At 42.0% G+C, this 25,484-nt stretch overlaps 1 protein-coding gene across 4 annotated transcripts in view; it reads right to left on the reverse strand.

Annotated features, from left to right (window-relative positions):
* Nucleotides 1–25,484, reverse strand: part of SLC23A2 (solute carrier family 23 member 2) — a 141,888-nt gene that overhangs the window by 15,180 nt on the left and 101,224 nt on the right. For all 4 annotated transcript variants that reach the window (XM_082359062.1, XM_082359061.1, XM_082359059.1 and 1 more), the window contains 5 exons: nt 16,019–16,107; nt 14,922–14,992; nt 13,822–14,003; nt 3,936–4,056; nt 3,258–3,414 (listed from right to left, as the gene is read on the reverse strand). In XM_082359062.1, coding sequence (XP_082215188.1) covers nt 3,258–3,414; nt 3,936–4,056; nt 13,822–14,003; nt 14,922–14,992; nt 16,019–16,107 — 620 coding nt within the window. The remainder of the gene's footprint in view (nt 1–3,257; nt 3,415–3,935; nt 4,057–13,821; nt 14,004–14,921; nt 14,993–16,018; nt 16,108–25,484) is intronic.

A 25,484-nucleotide genomic window follows, 5' to 3' on the forward strand; every position in this document is an offset into this window, starting at 1 on the left:
CACTCAGTGTCTGTTAAATTACAGTTCAACACAGCCTGCTTTGTTGGCATAGGAATTTGTATGAAGAGGATTTTTAGCCCTGCTGTGCAAAGCATGACACAAAATAGTGCTCCTGCCCAGGGGGTGGCATCAAATGAAAAGTCACCAGCTAAATTTAAATCCCAAGAGTAAAGCATGGCACAAGTATAGACAACCCTTCTCTAGTATAATTCCAGCACTTATTTTTGTTTAAGTAAACCATGTTATGGGAAATTAAAGAGTTTCCTTTAAGAAAGCAAAGTCCCCAGGTAGCTTCATTTTGAGTATCCTACCCAGATTTAATTTTTAGTATGGTTTTTTTTTTTCTTTAAAAGTATATCTATTTGGATACCGAAAACCATTGATCTTATTTAATAAAAATAGCATGAGGAACCTTCACTGTTAGAACAAATAGACTTCTTTGTAAAGTACCTACACCTTCTTTCCCTGAACCGTTAGTTATAATAGAGCTACTCAATAGAAAGGACAGTGAAAAAAGAAATGTATAAAATGTTCTCTTGTGCAGGGGCCAACAGTGTACTGAGGGATCACGACACTAAAAGATCTTGGAACCAGTGCAATGATTAGACTTCAAATGAAGGCAACCCAAACCAGGTCACAATGAGTACCAGTTAGGAAGTCAGGAAGTAGCATAGTCCCTGTCCAAGAAGGGCCTGGAGAGCAGGAGACAGGTGGAGAGGGCGTTCTGGGTAGGCAGCAGCCTGAGCCTCAGTGGATGGACACAGCCGGGCAGGAATAGGCTAGTGCTCAGCAGAGGCGGGTGTGCAGCATGGGGCAGGTAGGTTGGGAAGGCCTTGACCAGCCCCCTGGAGGGGCTTGGCCTCTGTCTCATAGGTAATGGGAGCAACCACAAGTTTGGGAAGAAAAAGATGACACGTAAAGTAAGATGTGCAGAATATGCCTGGAGTGTGTGTGTGGACAGAACTTTACCTGCCTGGAGCTCACTTTACCCTGTGGGAGCTGACCAGGGGGTGCAGAGGCAGCCTGTGGTCAGGGGTTCAAGGTGCAGACCCACCAGCAACTGGCTTGGTCAACATCTCATCTCTGCATTGGTTTGGAATGGATTCTTCTCATGCAAATGATTTCTTTATCAAGCAACATTTTGTGTTTTCTAAATAACCTTTTATATGGTTACCTTTGCTGATGTACCACTGTGGTTTCATTTTAGTATCTTGATTTTGGGGGTTGGATTCTTGTTTTATTTTGCCATTTATTATTTTTCAGAAATTGCCTTTTATTTTCTGTCTTTTTACTTGTTTATTGCTTTCTTATTTCTTCCCCTTTGCCTGAAATCCTTATTTTTAAAATCTTTATTCCATTTACTTCAACATTTAAAATTTGTAATCTTAATTTTTGATCCCTTTTCCTTCAGATTATTTATTTATTTAAATTTTAAACCTGTGGGCTTCCAGCCTTCTATTTAAGTCTGTTATTTCATCTTTCCTCTTATCTAGAAGCTTTAATTTATTTTGTTACTTTATAGCAGAGTTTCTCAACTCGGCACTGTTGACATTTTGGACCAGAAATCTGTATTTTAACAACCAATCCAGGTAATTCTTAGCATATTAAAGACTAAGAACCACTGCTCTAGATATATGAAAACTTGTCTCTGGATTAAGCCAAATCATTAGAGAGTACATAAGACTACATCCTCTAGCTCTGGAAGTAGCTCTTTATCTAGGGGAGCTCTGGCAATAGAGAAGCTGGTGGCAGTCAAGGGCTGTTGTCAAGACGAGCCAGACAGCACTCTCTGCAGTCATGACATTAAGGCCCTGTCCAACTCAGTTATGCCTCCTTGTGCATGGGCCCCGTGGTACCTGAGCAAAATCTCTCTGGTCTCTCAACACACGCACGTCTGCTTCTCCTGGACAGCCCACTCTGTGTTTCTATTTGTGCTCATCTTGGGAGCCACATGCACAGGCAGCGAGGACCACCCCGAATGTGCCGTGGGGGCTTCCTCCTACCTGCCCTCCCATGCCTCCTCCTGACTCCCTCACCAATCGACTTTTAAACTCACTTTATCTCAGATTACGTGTATGTTTATGAACCATGTACTGGGGAGGATTAGGGGGAACGAACTTGTATATACATAAATACATACTTATACCATATAATCTGATGAGAATGTTTTTTAGAAAGACTAAGCTTTTTACAGTGTTTGTAAATGTGTCAAGACCAGAAGGAACAACTGCTAGCATCCCTATCATTTAACATGCTTAGAACAGTTATCTTATCTTTTTTTTCGGCCATGTCGCGCCATGTGGGGTCTTAGTTCCCTGACCAGGAATTGAACCCGTGCCCGCTGCAGTGGAAGCACAAGAGTCCCAGCCACTGGACCGCCAGGGAAGTCCTTAGAACAGTTATCTCTAACCCAGTCTTAATATCCTTGGCTCTTCCTCCTTGTCATAAAATATGAAAATGTGACTGCTGGACAGGGGCATAAATTGGCACAACCCAACTAAGTTCAGGTTTCCATACTAATAAAAACCTTAAATGCCAGGAACAGACTCTTCACAATACAACAAGAAGCATGTAATCATCACTGGGTTCACACCAATCACTTTCGGGGCTGGGGTCTAGAAAACGCTACACATGAATCCAAGTGATACCTCACAGATGGGGATTAGTACATCTCTGCCACCTGGCCAAGAGTTACCCAACACTGAAATTATAAATTAAGATCCATCATCCAACCATTTGTGAATGAATATTAGTTTACCTGACAGCTGTGACCAAATTAAAAAAAAAAATTATAGCTACCCATTAAAAGATTATACAAACTCCATCATGCTTGAGCCGTCTGCTAATCTTCAGGCCCCTCCCACTCAAGTCTGTTCATTTCAGTGGCTTGGGTACTGTGCAGCTCTGTACTTGCCTTTCTAAGCAGCTGCCCTCAAATCCTGGCCACCAGAGCTCAAATCTGGCAAGAGACCCCTTTATGTCTGGGATTTTGTCCTAGTGGAACCAAAAGAAACAACCAGTATACCTGAGAAGGGAGCTGGTTAGTCTCTGTGTGTTAACTATGGCCCTCTGGGGACAAAGCCTCCTGCCTCCCTTTTCTGCTGTCTAATCCTCTAAGGGCCAGAATTGTAAGACTTCTAGGGCATGCTCTGGGACAAAGAAGGCCTTTCGTGTTTCAGAGCCTCCTGCCAACTTCCAACTCCTCTAGGTTGGGCCCTTGTGGGCTCCTGACCCCTCTTGGCCACCAGAATACTTACATGGGTATGGGACCTTAAACCACGGGGCTACCAGAAGCACACCCTGCCTGGCATCAGTTCGAGCATAGAAGCCATACTTCGTGCTATCAGGAGGGAAGACATCTGTTACTGTGAAGATGAAGCAGAGCAGCCAGGACACAAGGATGGCCAGGATGATCTGAAGTGGTTAAAGGAAAAAGCTCTGTCAGGCCAACAGAAGTGGTGGTTGTTGGCAAAAGACGCCTTCTTGCAGTCGGAATATCATAACCCCAGAGCCCATCATCATCAGTACTTTGCAGAAAAAACACATAAGGGATCTGCTTAGAACCTATTCCTTGAATGGAATCACATTTAGAGAGAGTAGTTTTATGCAGTGAAGTTATTTAGCCCTAATCTGGCTAGTAAAATAAGAATAATGGACAATGGGCCTGAAAAGGCCACTTGGAGTCAGACCTCCCTCAATTCCAAGGACAACCAATGTCCTCTCACATACTGCTAAAAGGACTCCAGAATTGGAAACTTCCACTGCTTTTAAATTTTAGGTCCGTGGTGATTTGGGTGGTCATTAGTACCCTGGTATCATCACACAGACATGGTCCCCCCAGGATGACCTGCTTAAAACCCCTCTTCTCATATAAACATTTTACATATGAACCAAAGGCAATATTGCCAAAAAAAAAAAACAAGGTGACTACTCACAGGGAACATTTTGAAAAGCTGTAACTTGTATGCAGTCCATCCTTTCTTGGATTTGTAAATTGGGAGAGGAAATTTAACATTTCTGGCATATTGAGAAAACAGTAATACTAGGAAAATTGTCCTGAGGAGAGAAAGAAAATGATCTAGGTTAAAGGCTGTTATGTCTGTGTTAAAAATAATACTCAAAGCTTCAATGGCAAAACTGACCACACGTGTTCAACTCATTTCTCTACAAAGCTGCTAGTCCTCTATTATTTGGGAAATCATATTTTTTGGAAATGATTTTTGGATCTTAACATTTCTAGATATGGAAATGAAATTGCCATGTAAATGCTTTGGCTAAATATTCCTTAATAGAATAAGAAAACCCAAAGAGTGTACACACTGATAGGAAAAGCTCACACTATGTAAGGGAACAAGACAAGATGCCAGATACAACATACTGCACAGTATAATTACAACTATAAATTAACTAAAAAGCAGCTACCACACAAGAGTGCATGTACACACACACACGCATGCATGCATGCAAACAGGTAAGAAGGACAGGATCCAAAATGCTCACAAGGATTGGCTTCAGGTGGCAATGTGATTTGTGACCTTTTTTTCCCCACTTTTCTGTATTTTCTGATTTACTTGTAAGGAACATAAATTACTTTTTAAAAGCAAAAAGTAAAACTTCAATATTTAAGAAAGCTATATACAGTAGAATTCAATATTAATAATAATATTCCTGAGAGGTTTCTGTGTCAGACATTACACATAGGTCTTCCTGCCCATCATCCTAGCCTTCTACAGCAGATTCTATAACCATCCACTTTACAGAGAAACAAAGCCAGCAGTCCAAGATCATGCAGCTACGTAGGCCAGAGGTCTAGATCTACAGCCTGGGCTCTGAACTACTTTGCCACACTGTTTGTGAGGGCAGGGATGCCTGGGTTGACTCAAAAGTTTCTCTCTACCGAGTCCCACACTCTTGACCCAGGTACACTGAATGCTGCAGGAGGCAGGTCGGCTGGTGACCCCCCTGCAGCAGGACTCAACACAACCTCATCCGCCTCGTGCCCCATGTGTGGCAGGTGTGGGATGGCTTCCCACCGCTGAAATGATGAAGGCGTACAACAATATGTCTCATCACCCATAGGGACTCATCCTTTCCCTTACAACCTGAGGTAGAGTTGGCAGGAAGAGTCGATTCTCAGTCAAAGTTAAGCTTAATTGTTCCTGAGCACAGTTCTAATTGCTGAGATGGAATTATCAGTTTCACTGAGAGCTGGTCAACTGCAGCTTCATGGTAACATTCCACCTGAGGTGTTGACTGCAGCCGGCCGCCATTCTACCATCTCCCCACCTATGCAGGCACTTCGCTGACCTGGTACCACCACAAAGTCATCAGACCAGTACCAGTTCAAGAATGAAAACATAAATGGTGCCCAAGTTATTCCAACTCCCCCAGGAAGGTGAAGTTTAACAAAAACCAATATGACAATGAGGGATACTAAAACAGGTGTATTTTAAACTTAGACCAACGTAAAATTTTCACGTCTTAAAAAAGTTATTGGTTTTCTTCCAAAGTATATACTAAGATCCAAAAAAGCCTGGTATCTATTATTACTGTTATCATTATTGCAGCCAACATCCCACCTGACAGTTACACCTGCATTATGGTGTTCACTTTTCAAAGCACGTTTAAAAATGGAAAGGAAACACATAACAGAATCCAAGGAAGGTCACCCAGATCTCAGGCTCAAATCTGGCAACTGAAATTGAGTAAGTGAACTGGGCAGGTGAACACTACTCTTCTATTTTTTATCCTCAAATACACCTGTGGGGCAGGTAGGGCAGGCAGCCCCACTGCAGACAGGCAGAAGCAGAGGCTCAGCGGTGGGTGATGTGTCTGAGTTCACAAGACTTGGCCTAGCACATAAGGGACAGGAGCTGAGCCCCGATCCTCAGGCCAGGGTTCGTGTTCACCACACCAGGTGTTTTCCATCTCATGTTACATTTTGCTTGTCTACCTTTGTTTTAACCTTACTTATATTATGCAAGCAATGCATACTAAGATTTAGAAAAATTATAAAAGGCAGATAAGCAAAAAGAGACAAAAATCTTGAAGACTGCTCATCATCTCACATTGGGCGATAAGCATGCAGCATTCTGGTCTATCAATTCCCAGGGCTTTTCAGAGCAGCGGTCCCCAACCTTTTTGGCACCAGGGACCGGTTTTGTGGAAGACAATTTTTCCACGGACGGGGGGGCGGGGGGGATGGTTCAGGTGGTAATGTGAGCAATGGGGAGCGGCAGGTGAAGCTTCGCTCGCTCGCCCACCACTCACCTCCTGCTGTGTGGCCCAGTACCTAAAAGACTGTGGACCAGTACTGGTCCGCGGCCTGGGGGTTGGGGACCCCTGTTTTAGAGCATGTCATTGGGTCCCAGGCACTGGGATAGAGAGGGAGACAGGACTATCTGATGTCATCCTTGCCCCTGGAGCACAAACAGATCATCATTTGGCCCAAACTCAAATCATACTTTACATGCTACTTCCCAACTAGCTTGCAGGCCAGTTAACGCCCTGACCTCAAGAGATGGCAACCTGCATCAGCACCTTAGTGGCTGCTTAGCATTCCATCTAGTGGATGTACCACATCTTATTTAAACACATCCCCTAAGGTATGACACTGGGAGCAACGAAACAACTGCAATGAATCATCCTTCCCTGGCACGAGTCTGAATGTCTCCTTATGACAAGTTCCTAGGACTAGAACAGATCTGTCAAACAGTGAACACCTTATTAAAAAGTGTTTAATACAAACTGCTAAATACATACAGAAAGGTTGGGTGAATTTACAATCCCACCCAGAGACCAGTGTCCATCTGCTGATGTGACCAACAAGGGCTTAATTTCCAAAATATACAAACAGCTCATAAAACTCAATAACAAAAAACCAAACAACCCAATCGAAAAATGGGCAGAAGACCTAAATAGACGTTTCTCCAAAGAAGACACACAGATGGCCAACAGGCACATGAAAAGATGCTCAACATCACTAATTATTAGAGAAATGCAAATCAAAACTACAATGAGGTATCACCTCACACCAGTCAGAATGGCCAATATTCGCAGTGGTTAAGAATCCGCCTGCCAATGCAGGGGACACAGGTTTGAGCCCTGGTCTGGGAAGATCCCACATGCCATGGAGCAACTAAGCCCGTGTGTCACCACTACTGAGCCTGTATGCTGCAACTACTGAAGCCTGAGCACCTAGAGCCCATGCTCCGCAACAAGAGAAGCCCCTGCTCACCACAACTAGAGAAGGCCCATACACAGCAACGAAGACCCAATGCAGACAAAAATAAATAAATAAATAAATAAATAATTTTTTTTAAAAAAGAATGGCCATCATTAAAAAGTCTATAAAAAACGAATGCTGGAGAGGGTGTGGAGAAAAGGGAGCCCTCCTGCACTGCTGGTGGGAATGCAAATTGGCACAGCCACTATGGAGGTTCCTCAAAAAACTAAAAACAGAGTTGCCATATGATCCTGCAATCCCACTCCTGGGGATATATCTGGAGAAAACTCTAATTCTAAAAGATACATGCACCCCAATGTTCACTGCAGCACTATTTACAATAGCCAAGACATGGAAATAACTTAAATGTCCATAGATAGATGAATGGATAAAGAAGATGTGGTACAGAAACTAACACGATATTGTAAATCAACTATACTTCAATTAAAAAAAAAACCTACACTTAAAAAAGAAAGATGTGGTACATATATGCAATGGAATACTACTTAGCCATAAAAAAGAATGAAATAATGCCATTCGCAGCAACATGGATGGACCTAGAGATTATCATACTAAGTGAAGTAAGTCAGAAGGAGAAAGACAAATACCATATGATATCACTTATATGTGGAATTTAAAATATGACACAAATGAATTTATCTATAAAATAGAAACAGACTCACAGACATAGAAAACAGACTTGTGGGGTTGTGAAGGGGGAGCGGGGAGGGGAGGGATGGACTGGGAGTTTGGGATTAGCAGATGCAAACTATTGTATATAGAATGGATAAACAAGAAGATCCTGGGACTTCCCTGGTGGTCCAGTGGTTAAGACTCCATGCTTCCACTGCAGGGGGCACAGGTTTGACCCCTGGTTGGGGAACTAAGATTCCGCATGCCATGTGGCGCAGCCAAAAAATAATCAAAAACAAACAAACAAACAAAAAAATAAAAAAACAAGCTCCTACTGTATAGCACAGGGAACTATATTCAATACCCTGTGATAAACCATAATGAAAAAGAATGTGTATATATATGTATAACTGAATCACCTTGCTGTACAGTAGAAATTAACATAACATTGTAAATCAACTATACTTCAATGAAATAAATTTTTAAAAAAAGAGTGTCCATTTGCTACTCACTGCAACACAGGGTCTTATACTTTTAAATCCCTACCAATTTCATCAATTTAAAAAGCTGTATCATCATTTATTTTAATATTCATTCTTTACACATGAGAATAGGTATTTCAGCATTGTTTGCAACAGCAAATATTTTAAACAACGTGCTTGAGTATCAACTGGGGAATGGTTTAATATAGACTATTTCACACTACTTAACATTGTGCAGTTGTACAAAGAATGAAACAGACCTAAACACATTGCCTTGGAAAGGTGACCCTGACAAATTATTGGGATGAAAAACAAATTATAAAATAATGGTAAAGCTGTATATGTGCACATGTTTGTATTTCTGCATCAATAATATAAAATACCGAAGGATAAATACTACATTTTTGTTAGTTATTCATGAGAAGATTTTTTAGAGGGATGGGGGTGTGTGGGAGGGACTATTATTTTACTTCAGATTTCTCTGTTTAATTAGTATTAAACCTCAAAATCCTAGAATTTCAATGAATTCGGGGGTACAGACAAAATGAGACTTTTCTTGAGCATTTGAGGATGGTACATGGCAATTTATTACACTATTCTACTTTTGAATAGGCTCTAAGTTATCCACAAGAAAAGTAAACAGAAAATATTCTCAGGAAAAACACGGGACTTATGCATTGTGTTAGAAACGGCAGGTACTGGTTCACCACATTTCCTCTTCCCTGAGGGTCTGTCTCTAAATGTCACATCTATTGGCTGACTCAGGAGCCCATGTTGACCCACCACCAATACCCCCACTGCTAAAGCGTTCCATGTGAATACGCAATTTGATAACCAGGGAGGGCAACCCTTTTTAAACACTAATTGGTTTATTTGTACTTCTTTTTTTGTTAAGTGGTTGTTAGTACCATATCCTTCATTCATTACTCCACCAGGACTTTCTCTCCTTTAAATTAATTGGTGAAACTCCATGAATTGGGAACATTAGCCTTTCTTGTGGAGTTTGTTATAAATATTTTCCCAGATTCATTTAAAATTTAGTTTCATTGGTTTTTGATATGAGTTTTAAATTCATCAGTAGTAAAATCAATCTTTCTCTTTTCATATCTGCTTTATCTAACCTGTTTTTTATGATTAAACACTTATGTAGGTTTCCTTGTAGCATTTTCATGGTTTTATTTTCTATATGTAAGTAACTGAAATGTATTTCTGATATAAACCAGAAATCCAGCTTTTTTCCAAATAATTATCTTTCCTACACAGTTCTCCCATTACCCACTGATTTCGAATATGACCTGTCATCATATACTAAATATTAATTTTTTTATTGGTTATGTTTCTAGCCTTCCTATTCTGCTCTCCCAATGTCTACCCTGTCTCAGGTCACAGTATTGTTATTAAATTCTGGAATGTGTTTTAATTATTATTAAGGGCAAGTCATCATTCCCTTCTCCCTGACTTTCTCTGTATTGATCCATATTATTTTATTTTCTTGTCTTACGCATTGGCTACACATCCAGAACAACTTTAAATGATACTGATAATAAACATGCTTATCGCAGTTTCTGATTTCAATAGGCAGGCCTAATTTAAGTCTTTCATCATTAATGTATGGGGCATTTAAAAATCTTATTCATCACTGCTTGCAGTAGGGACATAGGCTGAACTTGATCAATTTTAAAAAATTTGTCACCATGGTTTTTATTAATAAAACCCACCAGAGACCTATAATGAATTTTATTAATAAATTTTCTAATATTTAATCATCCTTGGGTTCCTGAAATGATAAATACATTGTCCTTTTATTATATTATCTATAGTGGCATTTTCCCAAACCATGTTCCAAGGAACATTCTTTTCAGATTATGTTTATAGATGTAGCACTTCAAAAATTAAGTATGTGCAGAGCTGTATACTACGGCCCTTTCCTGAAAGTTTTCTATACACTTGCATCTTAGAGATTGCACGGAGCCTTACAGTAGACAAAAATGCTGAGCTTTAGATGCTACTACCTGAATATATTTGCTCAGGGTTTTACACAACCCCAGGAAGGAAAAAGTTGGTCCAGGATCTCCCTTTTGCATTAGCTCTGTCAGGATTTGCCATTAGGATAGAACTGTGAAGTTTCCCTTCTTTCTCAAAGCTCCAGGAACAGTTTAAACAGTGCAGGAATTCTCTGTTCCTTGAAGATGTAATACACTCACTGTCTAACCAATGGAGCACATCCTTTAGGAATGAAAGTCCTTCCACAACATCTTTGACTTTTCTTCCCATGGTCAAGGGTGTGCTCACACCTCCCAACCCTCCCCCTTCACTTATTCACAATGTTCTCACTGAATGCCTGCCCTGGGACAGATGGTGAACCAGGTGCTGGCAGTACCATGGTGACTAGCATAGAGCTAAGGCCCTGCCCTCATAGAGCTGACATCCCAAGCACAAAAGAAGAGCTCCGGAAACTAAAAAACAGGAGAGCAGAAATAAAAACCTCGATGGAAGGAGTCATAAAGCTGAGGAAAATTCCTATGAATAGAGAAAAAAGATGAAGAGATGGAAGACAGGAGAGGAAAGTAAGAGGACAACTTTGGGAGGACCAACATTTTAGAAGTTCCAGAAAGAGACAGACAAGCAGGGATGGAGGGGAGGAGGGCATCTGTGAAGTAATTCAAGATCATTTCCCATGAACACCTGAGATTCCAAAGAGAAGAGGCCCAGAGTGCCAAGCCCGAGATGTAAACAGACCACCAAGGGGCGGCATGTGAGGTTTCAGACACTGTGATGACAAGACCTAAAAGCTTCTAGAATTCCAGCAAAAGGAGGAGACAGAAGAGGAGGTCTTGAAGAGATAATGGCCATGCATTTTACAGGACTGAGAACGCACAGGAAGGGAACAAAAAAGGAGCTGGAGACCAGTTTGGAAGTGATGGCTGGGGGTGGTGGCAATGACAGTCCAGAGGACAGACTGGGGATTTGTTTGTTCTGGAGGTAGGACAGAATGATGGGCTGTACGTGGGGAATGAGGAACAGTGAAGAAAGAAGGATGACTGCAGGGCGTCTGGTTGTGCCACTGAGAGGACGACAGAAGGAACTGGTTTGGGGGCAAGGAGGGAATGAAAAGTTTGGTGCTTTCTTCCTTTGAAGTTTGAGATGTCTTGTGTAACAGCAAATGGAGAGGACAAGTCAGGGGTTCGATCTGTAAGTCTGAGTTCAGAGGCCTGGGCTTCAGGTTCCTGTGGAAGCCACCAGCATAATGCATGTCTGTTGATGCCACGAACTGGATGACATGTCCCAGGGGAAGAGCATGTGGGCAGGAGGAGGCCCAGGACCAAGTTCTGAGGAGCCCTAACATCCAGATGTCAGGGGGAGAAGGAGTCAATTTTGATTATTTATCAAATGAAACAGCTGGGAAACCACCTATTTTATTATTATTTTTTTTAAGTTTCGGGGCAGGAACACAGATTCAACACATCTTCCCTGAAGCTGCAGTTTTATCCCTCTCTTTGTGTGTGCATTCCTTTCTCACCTTAATTAGCCCTGCCAGAAGCCTATCTATAGTATATGTTTGCCATTCTCCAAAGAACCCCCTTTGGGATGTATCACTTCTGTTTGTTTCATGTTTTTTGTATCTTTACTAATTCTTTCCCCTGCTTTCACTGTGTTCATTTTTTATCATGTTTTTCTAGTTTCTGGAGATAAGCTCTTCATGTACTTTATTTTTATTTGACTTTTCTTGAGAACAACTGACTGCTCTGTGTGACCAGTGCTGTTATCGTCATCATTTGCTAAATTGTCAGCAATTGTGAAGTTTTGAGTTCCTCTCTGAGTTATTTACAATGGTGTTCTTTTGCTTCTAAGTCGTTTGGGGTTTTTGTTCAATCTTTTACTATTGGTTCCTAAAGTTTACTGCATGACGGTAAATACGATTTCTCCTTTTTTGGAACTTACTGCATTTCACTGAGTGAACATTCTTACATGCCTTCGACTCACCCATCCTGGTATGGAAATATTGACAACCTTTGGTGAAATGAGAAAATTAAGAGCAATACTGGATATTTTCCTATACCTTAATTTATAATGATACATGGATTACAATTATGCAAGGATTCACTTTATTTGTAAACCATGTTCTAACACAGAGAAGCAAACTAAGTGTTATGGGTTAAGTTCTAGTCAGACTATTTGGGTTTTGAAAACCATCGTGGCCACTTACTAGCTGTGTGACCCTAGGCAGCTAACTCTGCATCTTTGTCCCTCAATTTCTTTAGCTGTTAAACAGGGATAACACTGGTACCTACCTTAATTTATAATATATACAACCAGTGGTATGTAACACTGATGCATAGGCTCAACAAGTACTGCTTGTTATTGAATAATTACAGAACATTTTACAAAGCAAAACAAAAACAATTAGAAATCCTCTTGTATTGTTATTAAATTTTTTAAGAAATTTTACTGATCGGTAAAATTCTAGAGTCTTGGAACCATTTCCCTATGATATGGTCAACTCTTACATATGCTCTACAGATACACACAGAGAATGTGGGTTCTATCTGTGGTATATAGAATTCTGTGCCTCTAATAATCAATCTTATAAAGTCCTGGATGTCTTTACTGACATTACTTAAAAGGGATAAGTGACATCTTTAATCAACTTCAAGTACTGTGCAAAAGGACTGGCACTGACTAGCAGGACTCTGGCAGGAATAACAGCTTCCTGACAGGTGTACAGAGCTGTCTGACCTGGGAGCCACATCACCTTTGATGCCAACACACCTCCTGCAGCATCTCTGTCTCCTGCTATTCTGGAAGTATTTTTGAGTCTCATCTAAAGGATTCAGCTTCTTGGTATTCCAACTCATGTGTATGAGACTTGGCATGACCTCAAAAGTCAAGAGCTGGGCTTCCCTGGTGGCGCAGTGGTTGGGAGTCTGCCTGCCAATGCAGGGGACACGGGTTCGAGCCCTGGTCTGGGAGGATCCCACATGCCACGGAGCAACTGGGCCCGTGAGCCACAATTGCTGAGCCTGCGCGTCTGGAGCCTGTGCTCCACAACGGGAGAGGCCGCGATGGTGAGAGGCCTGCGCACCGAGATGAAGAGTGGCCTCCGCTTGTCGCAGCTAGAGAAAGCCCTCGCACAGAAACGAAGACCCAACACAGCCATAAATAAAATAAATTAAAAAAAAAAAAAAAAAAAAAGTCAAGAGCTAATGGTGCCACCATCTTACTCCCATCCCAAAGTTTAAAACCTTACAACCGTCCCTCTACACATCACTGCCAAATCTGTCTTTGGAATACCTTGGCTGCATGTTACTTCAATAACTCCCTGGTATGAAGCAAATAAAGTTTAAACTACCAGACTAATCTTAATTTAAGTGTCTCCTAAAGTTCGTATAAATGTTCAAAACATTCAAAGAGGCTGTCCCTTAGTGTCGGGAAGAGGGGAGATTTTTACTGTTCACTTTTGAACGGTCTTGGAACACTTACAGCATGGCGATGCCCCAGTGCTTCCCTGCTCTCTCTCCTGCCGCCTGGAAACCAGAGAGGCCAATGAGGGCCACTGTGGGTGTGATGGTCAGGGGCCCGATGTATTTCAGCAGAGCCCCAGGCAGGCCTAGGAGGCCGATAACCACTTCTATCAATGAGGACATGATGATGGCTCCCTGGATCTGGAGCAAGAGAGGACACAGACATAAGAGCAAGCTGCTTATACATCACACACTCTAAATGTCACCTGCAACGACAACTGATAATTCTGTAAGGCACCAAGTTATTATACAACAGGCATAACATAGCTGGAAAATTCCTGGCAAACCCCAAAAGAAACCAGTGGGGGTTACTGGGATCTAGCAAACTTAAGTATAACCTGACTGATGTAAGAGTATTACAGAAATGGGCACTGGACACAGAGTCAGCTTGCCTATTCCACTGATTGAGACAGACATAATTTATAATTCTCAGTTAAGACACAACATTCATAACCAGCCTCAGAGGAACAATGCAGTACAAAGATTCTTGACTTAAGATAGTGTTATTGACAAAAATTCTAAAGGAATGTTTCTATTGTGCAGAATGGCCATATCTGTGTTAATTCTGAACTAATGGTGAATGATCTTATAGGTTTTGGAAAATCTGGATAAACTGTCAGCTGTTCTTCATATCTAAGGACTCCCACGCCCTGTTCTATTCAAGTGCACTGAAGCAGACAAGTGTCTTTAATTCCTTCCACCAATACAGGCAAACACTGAGGCCAGAATAAATAGTTTTGCAACCTATCGACTCTGTGGCTCCTTCCAAAGGGAGCTGTTATGCTGGAGGGTGTAAGTGGACAGGTCTGTGGGTACATAGGAGGAGAGGAGGAGAAAGGAGGATGGAAAAGAGAGTAAGAAACAATACTGTCTGGTCACACAAAGCATTTCTGCATGCTTTATTTTACAGTGATGCCATCTAAATTTAGTTTAACAACAGAAATGAACATGTCAGTACCTGAAACAGAAAAAGAGCAACTGCAATTTATTGGTCACGACCAACACTGAAAATGAGTAGAAACACAAAGAAGCCATAAGCAGATAATGTTTATCTTTTACCTCGCGTATCCGAGGATACCAGATGTGTTCTGTATGTAACAGCTCCATTGTTCCATTGGCAACCGAAACATCTTGAAAACAAAAACAAAGACAAAATTTTTCTTGGAGTGACACTGATGTTTCACGGGACATATTCATTTTACTCTTTTTAAGAAGAATTTCCTCGCTGTTCTAAGTAAATTTGTATAAATTTGTATAAATACCCATCCCTAAAATTCAAGTTACAACACTATGGGCATAACATACTGAAAGGTGGATTCCCCATTGCTAATTTAACCAAATTTATTCATCAACAAGAGCTCCCGGCTTCTCAAAAGCTGACTGAACTAGTGATATACATTGCTAGTCCCAGCCTAATACAAAGACCAACCTTTGCAAGCAGCTCTTTGACATGCCCAATAGCAAGGTTGCCTGATTGAGGTTTTAAAAACCTAGATAAAAGAGGCCCTTTTCCTGTTCCTAAATCAAATCAGTGGTCACAAAGTAACTCCTAGGAGCAAGGAATGAAATGAGGGCTAGAAAACTTTGCTCCTAGAACCTAAAAATTTAACAATATTTTGAGAGTACAACAGGTCTATGTGATTTCCTCAAATCCCCTATCTGATCTCTTCCTGACCTTACTGGGTTATTTAAGGATCTTTGCAATCACTACGATGAGGATGGGAGGGGGAATGAAAGTCATTTGCAGAAAACCAAAGCAGCCAGATCCTTAAAAAGCAGAGATGTTTCAGAGAAGGGATGCTATTGCAGCAAAGAGAGTGTTTACTGGTGGTTCAAAACATCCACTGAAAGAAAGAGGCAGAAAAATAGCACAAATATTTTTCTATTCTTTCCCCATATTTATCAATTTCATTAGCACAGAGAAATGAGGTCCTTTTCTGGTCCTTACTTGCTTTGGGGTTAGGGATGAACAAGTGGATAGAGAGAGACAGAAACACGATCCACAGATTGGAGCGTTCTAAGCTGTTTGTTGGTTGTGTGTTCTGTGCCTGATTCCAGAAAGGATTTAACACTGCTGTGGGCAGCACGCCCAGGCCTCCCTTCTATCACCTGCATTAAAGGACCCCAATGACATATGTGGAAATAACTGCAATTACCTGTGGTGTTACATTTCCATTTATCTAAAGACAGGATGGCTCGAGCAGGGGCCAGAAATGCAAAAGCACTGGCCTGAAACAGGGGTAACCTAAAAGAAACGAGACCAAAACCATGATCACGGCATCAGGAACTACCGAGGTAGTTCACTATTTGACAGCTTAACAGTCTTTTCCATAGACAAACAGCACATGAGTAAATGCAGGCACACCTGGAAGAAAGAGCCCCAGTCTGCAAAGATCTCCTCGGCCACACAGCCAGGGATGCTGGCTTCTCCGTCCTCCCCTCCTGCTGCTCTCCCCAAAGACAGCCCCAGGGTGGGCCCCGGGGGAGCTCTGTGGTTAGTGCCAGCACCCCAACACCAGCCCCTGCCATCACCACCTTTCCCCTTGGGGGTGGGGGATGCGGGCATTTGGATGTCTCTGTCCTGCTGAGCTTGTGAGCTCCTTATTAAACATCAGTGTACATCTTCTATTTTACCATCCTCCTCCTCTTCTTCCTCCTCCTTTTCAAATTCTTATTGGTTATCATGGAAAAAAATCTATCTCCCCCTGTCGTTCCATTTTGTAAGTCAAAAACTGCCCTAAATCACTGAGGATAAGCATTAAAATCACGTGAGCTATCTATCTATTGAGGAAAAGGAAAACTGTAAGTTACAAATCAACAGTAGATATAATATTCTGCTTAATCATAAAAAATACTCAAAAGTGCTCAAACCCTTATTTTTAAAGGACCCAGAAAGCTTGCAGACTCTTAAATTTCCTGCCTCCATTGTCAAACTAAACGCAGAGATCCTCAGATGCCATCATTCAATTACATTTTAGATACTTCATATTGACTTTATGAGCACTGGTACTACTCAACTTCAAAAGATTTTGTCATTTATTATTAGAGATGTATAATGGGCTAACATGGGAACTCAATCACTATCTTTAACATTACTTTGGGGGTAAAATATGAAACTAGCTCCTTTGGTTTGCAGGGTTAGGAACTCCTAGATGTCCAGATCATTCTTAAATACTCCTAAGCAGCCTTGAATCAGTGTCCTGGCCAGCAGGATAGGAACCCAGTATGCTCTCCTCTGAGCTGACAGCATATTCTGCCCTGAGTGATACAGTAACTGGACTGAGAAACAGTGGCTCTGGCTGAAGGACACATAGCCGCTTTACAAGTCCAGAGCTGGTATACACTATTCTGAGCTATATGAGGGTTAAGATTCTTTTGTTCTCCTGGCCATTTTAATCCTGCAATGAAATCAATTGAGAGATGCTGGCTTTAAGACACAGAGGCAGGCTGCACAGTACAAACCAGCTGCAATGCTAGTGGCCACTCCCATGGGCATGCCCTCCACAACCATCCATTAATAATTACCTGTTGGAGGGGCCTGGCGCATAGTATCATCAAAAGTGGAAGTGAAGGTCCCCTGAAGTGGGAATGTATAGCAAAGGGAAAATGCTGCTTGATTTACAAAAATTCCTTAAGCACGATTTTTCAGAAATGTACTGAAAGGGTAAAGGGAGGTCAGCATCTAATCAGGAACGGATGCTACTTCAAATGGTCCAAACAGCATCTGTTTTACTATCATTTCATATTTCAAGCAATGTAATATGGATTGCATTTAGAAATCTCATCCTTAGGACCACTGCAATCAACCCTGCATTGGTGACTCACTGGATGTGGGAAAGTGAAGACTGGCTCTGGGTTCCACTCCCGGTGATGTGAGCCTCAGTTTGAACCTGATCGTTGCCTGGGCACCTTTCAGGGCATGCATTTTATGACTTTCACCATGACCAAAGGCCTTGAGAGCACTGCTGCAAAGAAGCTCACTCATTTTCACACAACCAGGACCCTGGGTTCCTTTGAAAGTGGGTGCTAACAGAAAATTCTCACATGTGCTGCCCCAGACAAAGTCTCCCAAGATGACCTGGTAAAAGATGCACATGCCGGCTTATGTGTTCACTCTGCAGCTACGCGCACTGCCTGCCACAAGCAGTCCTGGCTGAAAGATAAGCAGCAGCCTTACAGTAAGTATCCCAGCAGTGAAGTGTGGTCTCCATAACTGGCAGCATAAATCAGTGGCTTGATTGAAATATTCTTAGGGAAAGTTGCAGCGAGAGCACACTACTTCATTAAACAAGAGCTCCCCTAAATCAAAATCAACAAAGCCAATTTTCCAAGAAAGAGATTTGAAGATGATAAAGCACTTGATATTCTCATCTGATAAAGTGGCTTTTCAGGCACTTCCCCAGCATGAAGCTGGTCAATTCCTGGGGCTCTTCACTCACACAATCACCTAAACCTCAGATCCCTGGGCTCTGCAAGCAGACACGACTGTCTGCTATCTTATTCTCTACTGATGACTGGAAAGGAAACAAATTAAACTGTGCTTTTCTTTACATAAGAAGTTAGCAGACTGGCCAGTGAAACAAATCTGGCAAACTACCTGTTTTCATTGAGTAGAGTTTCACTGGGACACAGCCACCCTCACTCATTCACGAGTTGTCTGCACCTGCTTTTATGCTTCAGTGGTAGAGCTGAATAGTCAAAACAGAGAACACAGAGCCTAAAATATTCACTGCTTATCACTCTATGGAAAAAATTTTGCCGACCTTGACTACAGGGAAAGTGTATCTTAAATATGTGAAGATACCCCAAAAATGGATTTTTGCAGATGGAAGTTTTTAAAGTTAATAGTGTTGCTGGATGTCATTAAGAAAAAATCCCTGAGCAGACAGTCACCTTTGTAGTGACACATTCCCATGTCAGGCTCTAGACCCAGGACAGCAAAAGAACCTAACCAGCCCCAGACAAGTTCTTACTGTGTTCAAAACCCTGCTGGAGGTGCCTCATTTCCTCCTCGGTGTCCAGGTGACCTGAACCCATTCCCCAGTCTAGTCTCTCACCGGCCACTTTACATGCCTGCATTCCAGGCAAGCAGTCTACGTTCTTGCCTCTGAGCCTTTGCTCATCTCTTAAGTCATCAATTCATTTCTAATGCTCCATTTCTATTCAACATTGAAGGCACAGAGAAAATACCACTTCCTCTAGGAATTATTCTCAGCTCCCTTTTTGTCCAATTTTTATCTCCCTCTTTTTTTTGAATATCACCATAGACACATGGATTCACTTTTTATTCAGTTTAATAATACACTTCCATGACTATTCCTTTTAATAATTAAATTGTCTCAAACTTGTCCAAAGCAGCACAGTTCCAGAATTATACCAATGTCACTACTAACAAGACTACTAAGTTTAAGATTTCTCTGTATTTTTTTTTCTTAGAATATATCCCATTCAGAGCGTGCAAAGTACTATGTTCTAAAGTCTGTGAATTAATTCTTTTCTCCATGTGGCCAGCAATTTGACATAAAGTTAGGTTCACTTGTTTCTGTTTGTATTCAATTTTAGGGTTTGTGTTTCTTCATCCTTTTAGATTTTATGTTTTGGATATGTTGAACATTTTACGGTTAAAAAAAATCAAACCATATAGAGATATACCAGGAAAATGTCACTCCCATTCCTATCCCCTCCAACCCCCAAATCTGACTTATCGATCATTAACCATTTTTATTAATTTCTAACTTATTCTTGTTTCTTCAAACATATACACACTCTTTTGCAACTTGTTTTTTCAATACATCCCTGAACTTACTGTATACCAGTTCATGGAAATCTTTCTTATTCTTTCTCAGGGTTGCATAGTAATTCACTGTGTGATGTATGATAGTCTCCTACAGATGGGCATTTAAGTTGTGTTAACTATTTTCCCATTACAAATTACACAGCAATAAAAAAAAACTTTTTGCATTTATTTTGCATTTGTGGGAGTATATATCCAGGGTAAATTTCTAGAAGTAGGTTGTGGATCAAATGATAAATGCATATGTACTCTAGATATTGTAACATTCCTCTTCACAGGGACTGAATTATTTTCACTCCTGACAGCAATGTGTAACAATGCCTGTTCTCCCACAGCTCTGCCATCAGAGTGGCTTGTCAAAATCATTTTTTGTCAATCTGACAAAGGAGACAAATGGTATCTCAGGGTAGCTTTAGTTTGTATTTCTCTTATTATAAAGTCAATTTGATCCTTTCATATGGTGAAGGGCCATTATACAGCTTTTTATATAGCTATTCATGTCTTCTGTCCTTTCTTTCTACACCATTTTTGGTAATTTTTAACTTTGATTTTTCAGAGTTCTTTCTATATTAGAGATATTAGAACTTATCTATATTATGAATATTTTCTCCAGTTTGTCATTTTTGTTTGTTTATGGTATATTTTTACAATACAAAGCTTAAAAATTGTAAAACATTTAATGGCATCAAATTTATCATCCTTTTATTGTTTCTGGAGTTTGAGTCCTAGTTTAAAAGTCTTTCCCAACTTCTAGTTATAAAGGAATTCGCCCTCGTTTTATTCTAATGGTTATATAGTATCATGTTTCTTATGTTTGGATCTCTAATCCATTTTGAGTTGATTCAAAGAAAACTCTTAACGAAAGGCAAATCTAATCTTTATCTTCAAGTCCATGATATTCTGGTCTTATATGTAAATATCAAAATTATATGAACTATCTCAGTCAACACTTCCAATTAGACACACTCCTAGGGAACCTCAGTAGGAAGCAGCCGACTGGCTCCTCTCCCAGCTCCCAGCGGAAGGCTTCGTCCAGACAGAGCACAGAAATTTAGGAGGGTTGGCTGGGTACAATATTGATAACCTTTTCAAGCATGATAGTATCAACTATCTCAGGTCAAAAGTTTGTTTTATTACTTAAAGATCTAGCCAGTCACAGAAAAGCATAAGGGAATTCTTTGGGGAATTCCAAAGAATTGGAATGTGTTGGTTGTGGTGGTGATTAAGTGACTGTACACATGGGTAAAAACTCATCTAACTATGCAAGTGAAAAACGGCAAATTTTACTGTATGTCAATTACCCCTCAATAGATATGACTTAAAAAATTATGTCTATAAAGTGTCTTCCTGGGAGGAGAAATGGGGGAGGATGATAACATAGTCCTTAGAATACTAGAGTGAGGTCAAATAGTTACAAAAAACACAAAATTTATAAAAAAAGAAAAGAGTTTCCCCTCTGGGTATTTGACAAGAAGCTCTATCCTCTGCTCCTGTGTAGTGCTGCTCTATCCCTGTACAGTTTTTGCCAGGCAGTCACCTGCCTGAAAAGGAATGATAAAAGGGAGAATCAGTGGGCCATGAGGAAGAAGATGAGCATTTTAGAACAAGTGGGAACATACAGGGCAAGTGAGATGTGACAGTCAAAGAAAAAAGATTGTGGGGAACTAAATTCATTAACCCCACATATACTAAGAGGATTTAGTCAGTCTCCTAGTCTCCTGGAGCATCAGAAATATTAGCAAACAGAGAAACAGCATGTTCACTGAAGGGGGAGACCACCCAGAAAAGCTAGAGTTGAAGGAGTTCACCTATGGCCATGTGGCCAAGGAGCACACCCAACCCCTGCCATGTCATCAAGGACAAGCTGTTCCATTTGGCATACCAGCCTTGCCCACTGCACCCCCATCTGCCTCACCTACACCCACCCTTCCGGAGGGTCCACTAAAATAATGAGCACCAACAGGCAAGTGTGGGCGAGTGCCCGGCATTATCTTATTTGAGGCTCACTAACAATTTTATTATTATCATCATTTTATGGAGGAGCAAAGGGGACTTTGAGACTAGGCAACTTGCCCAAAGCCACACAGCTGGTAAACAGTAGAATGGGAGTGACGCCACCTCTGAAGCCAGAGCCCCTCAACACAGCTGGTGAGGGCAAACCTTCCTCCAAGGTCACTACCTCCAGGTTCTCACTGGCCCCCATGTTTTTAATGTACTACCTATAATTCTTTGAGTTAAATAAACAGTAAGTTTTTTTTTTTTACATGGGGGCAGGAAAAACCTACAACTTGCTATTAAGAGCTTGCTTAACATGACAGGCTCACTATCATCTACAAAGTAATTTTAATGTTCACCCTGAATCAGCTATGCCTTTGGCCCCATCTCCCAGTTACAACAAATAGGGGGATTGTGGAACAAATCAAATACCACCACAAGGACACAATCGGACATATTCAGACCACGGGATGCTCAACGAGACAATTGGCCTGGACTCTTTAAGAAGAGGATAATGTGGAAGAAAAATGTATGGTCTGTTTATTACTAGACCAAAGAAACACAACAAACAAATGTACCACACGAACTCGATTGGATCCTGGTTCAGAGAGGTGGAGGGAATAGCCATAAAAGATATTTTAGGGACAACTAGGGAAATTAAATATAGACTGCATATTAGATGATATAACTCAGCTTTCTCAGGTGTGGTAAACGGTTACACAGGAGACCCTCATTCCTAGGAGAGTATCTGGGGGTGAGCCATCATCATGCTGCCTGAAATTCTCAAGTAATTCAAAAAACTGCACATACACCCCCACACAAACACATATACAGGAAAAGAATGTGGGGGAAAATCCCAGTCTCCCCTACCCCAAACCAAGCACTGCATCTCTCCATTCTTCTAAATTTTATCAACAGTTAAGAGTTCAAAGCCTCAGACTTGAGACCTTAAAGTATCCTGGAGCCGGCCCCTATACTGTACAGGCCCCAGAACCCAAGGAGATGGAAGACAGGGTAGCTCTCTCCTCAGGGCAGACAACTCTGTTAGAGACCAGGCTGCTGCACCAGCTACAATGACTCTCTTAGCCAAAACTCTACCTTTTCTCAGCAAAGGAATGTTCTGTGTGTCTACAGCAGGCCTGTTATGGCCAGGAGAGGCTCTCAAGAAAGGGGTCACTCCACCTGCAATTTTTTCTTTTGCTGGAGAGCTGAGAGAAAGGCCTCCAAGAGGCACCTGGAACAAAAGGCTGGATGTGGTCCCCAAACACAGCACCTGCACACCTCAGGGAAAGCTGGAGGTCAGCATGGTGTGCGAGGGGGCAGGGTCCAGCCCAGAGGGCCTTCCTTCACCCCCAGCTAGGCATAACACCCAAGGACAAGGGCTCTGGGAAGCTCAGAGCTGCTACCAAGGCTTGGTCTCTGATGGAAAAGACAATGGCAGCCTAGGTGATGCATGAACTGAGTCCTCCCCAAAGCCAGGGAGGCATAGCTGCTGCTGGCTGGCTAACATCCGAGTTAGGGGACTCTGAACCCTGCCCCTGCTCTTGGGATTTTAAAGGCTTTTTACTAATTCCTGGAAAGAGCCCAAGGGGTAGGTTGGATTGAAATCAACCAGAATGAGGTTTGATTTCAGCAGTCTGAAACCTCACCCAAGGGCACTCGACAATAAAGACCTCGTTGAAAGCAAACTGCAGGGGATCAAAGTCAAAGTAAAGAAGGAAAAGGCTGGATGGGACAAGGGGGATGGAAGAAGCAGCTGTCACAGAAACCGCCCATCCCCGACAGGTGGAGGCCCTGGGAAGCACTAAAGCCACAGAAGTCACACAACTGGGGCAGAGACATATGACCTCCATTTCAAAACAAGTCATGATCTCTGGAAGAAAGGAAAGCATGTTCAAGCCAGGGGAGATGTGTAGTGAAGGAAAGAGGGTCTGCAGCACACGCTGCATCAGACATATTTTCTGTGTCCTTAGCCAGCCCAGCCCATGGAAAACGTGCCCCCAAAGGAGTATTTCCAACACAGCACCTTAAAGCCGGCATTCTGAGCTTGTGTTCAGGTTTGCAAAGGCACACACATCTGTTTCACCCTCACTTTTTCCATATCAATTTTGGTTATTTTTATGGAATGAAACAACTTTCCAGGAACAGCATGCCACTCTTCACCAGAGTGCCCATGTGAAACGCGGAACAGGGATGACCTGGCCACAGCCCAGAGGGTGGGAATGCTTATACTTCCTTCCTCTGTTCTAGACCTGCAATCATGGTCTTAGCTTCCTCACAATACAGGCCCCACCCCTCAGAGGCATGGACCATGGCTGGTCTCTAGGTCCCATGTACCCACTACATCCAGTGCAAGGGAGTACTGGGTACTCAACAGGTGTTAGGCAAACACACGAAGAAATGGACAGAACTCAGACACACATGGCAAACGACTCAGAGTTGGAAAAGTCTGAAAATCTGTCCTAGAAATCATGAAAGCTGAACATGATTTTCCTTCTGCAGCTCTCTGCCTAAGGAAATGAATGTGAACTGCAAACAAACACCAACAAACACGTACAGGCCATCTGCAATCCTTATGGCTGTGATACTGGGAATAAACCCCACTCTTGGCCACATCAGCCTTTCTTTCCCACTGTCCCACCTTGATATTCCCTCTGCCCCAACTGCTTTATCTGTTTGTTTGATCCTGTTGTGATCAGGAAGTAAATGCACAAGTCTGTTAAGATGATAATTCACAGTCTACGATGAGGGTCTATGTTAGCAAGCAGCAGAATTAAAAGGCTTTTCACATTATTCATACACAGGAAACCCGGGGGCAAGGGTGTGAGAGGTGATTCAGCTAGAAGGGGTAGCCCTGCCTCTTTGGGCACCATGGAAGGAAGGGAAGATGGGTAAAGAGGAGTTAAGAGTTTTAACAGAAAAGGGTGAAGGACAGGGAGATGCAGAGGATGGGGGAGATGGGACACATGAATAAACAGATACAGCAAACAAACCCCAGAGGTGGTGACCAAGCAGGCAGGGAAGGAAACGCCTCTCACCCACCTCATCATCTGGGTTCACCTTCATACAGCAGGCCCTCAAATATATGCTGGATAAAACTAAAAAGAATGTATCAACAACAGCTTGAGGCTTTGTGGAGCTGGAAACCACAGCGCTGAGTGCCTTCTCACTGTTTCCCTACTAGATGGGAGCTGGAGGCAAGGATCCCAGGCAAGAAAAAGGTGCTGTAGCACAAAGAAGGGAGTAGAGCAAAAGTTAACTGACTCCTCTTTCCCCATTTTCCCCTCCTTCCACTGTGCTCCTTCAGGGGGAGGGGAGGGGGTAAACTGACCCAGGCTGCTCTGTTAAGGTCTCTTGTGCCCCAACGATGGGCAAGAGGGTCCTGAACGGGTGCCCTCCCATAACTGAAAGCACACACCAAAAGTTACCCCAAACTCTCCCTACTATGTCACCATTAGGCAACTGTGCCCAGCACAGCCAGGTTCAACTGTCAGTCAGGACCAGCCTCCCTGATATGAGACCAAAGCACAGCTGCACCTTGTACCTGCTGTACCACAGTAAACACGTCTTTCATTCCCTCTTCAAGTCAACCAACAATTCTCAACTAGAGGCACTGCCCAAATTAACAGATGGTTTGTGCTACAAGTTCCCTGATGAGCTAGCTGTTTAGAAAAAGAATATTTCCCCAGAAAACCAGTGTCTTGTGTACACTTGAGTCGGTCAATAAAAGCTTTCTAATCCTTTCTGGCTTTGAAATACAGAACCTTGAATGCTGTATCAAAAGAATGAAAGATGCTGCCAGCCAAATTTAACTACCTGGGCTCTAAGAAAAT

This window comes from Balaenoptera borealis (assembly GCF_965194805.1).
Source record: "Balaenoptera borealis genome assembly, chromosome: 16".
Taxonomy (NCBI): domain Eukaryota; kingdom Metazoa; phylum Chordata; class Mammalia; order Artiodactyla; family Balaenopteridae; genus Balaenoptera; species Balaenoptera borealis.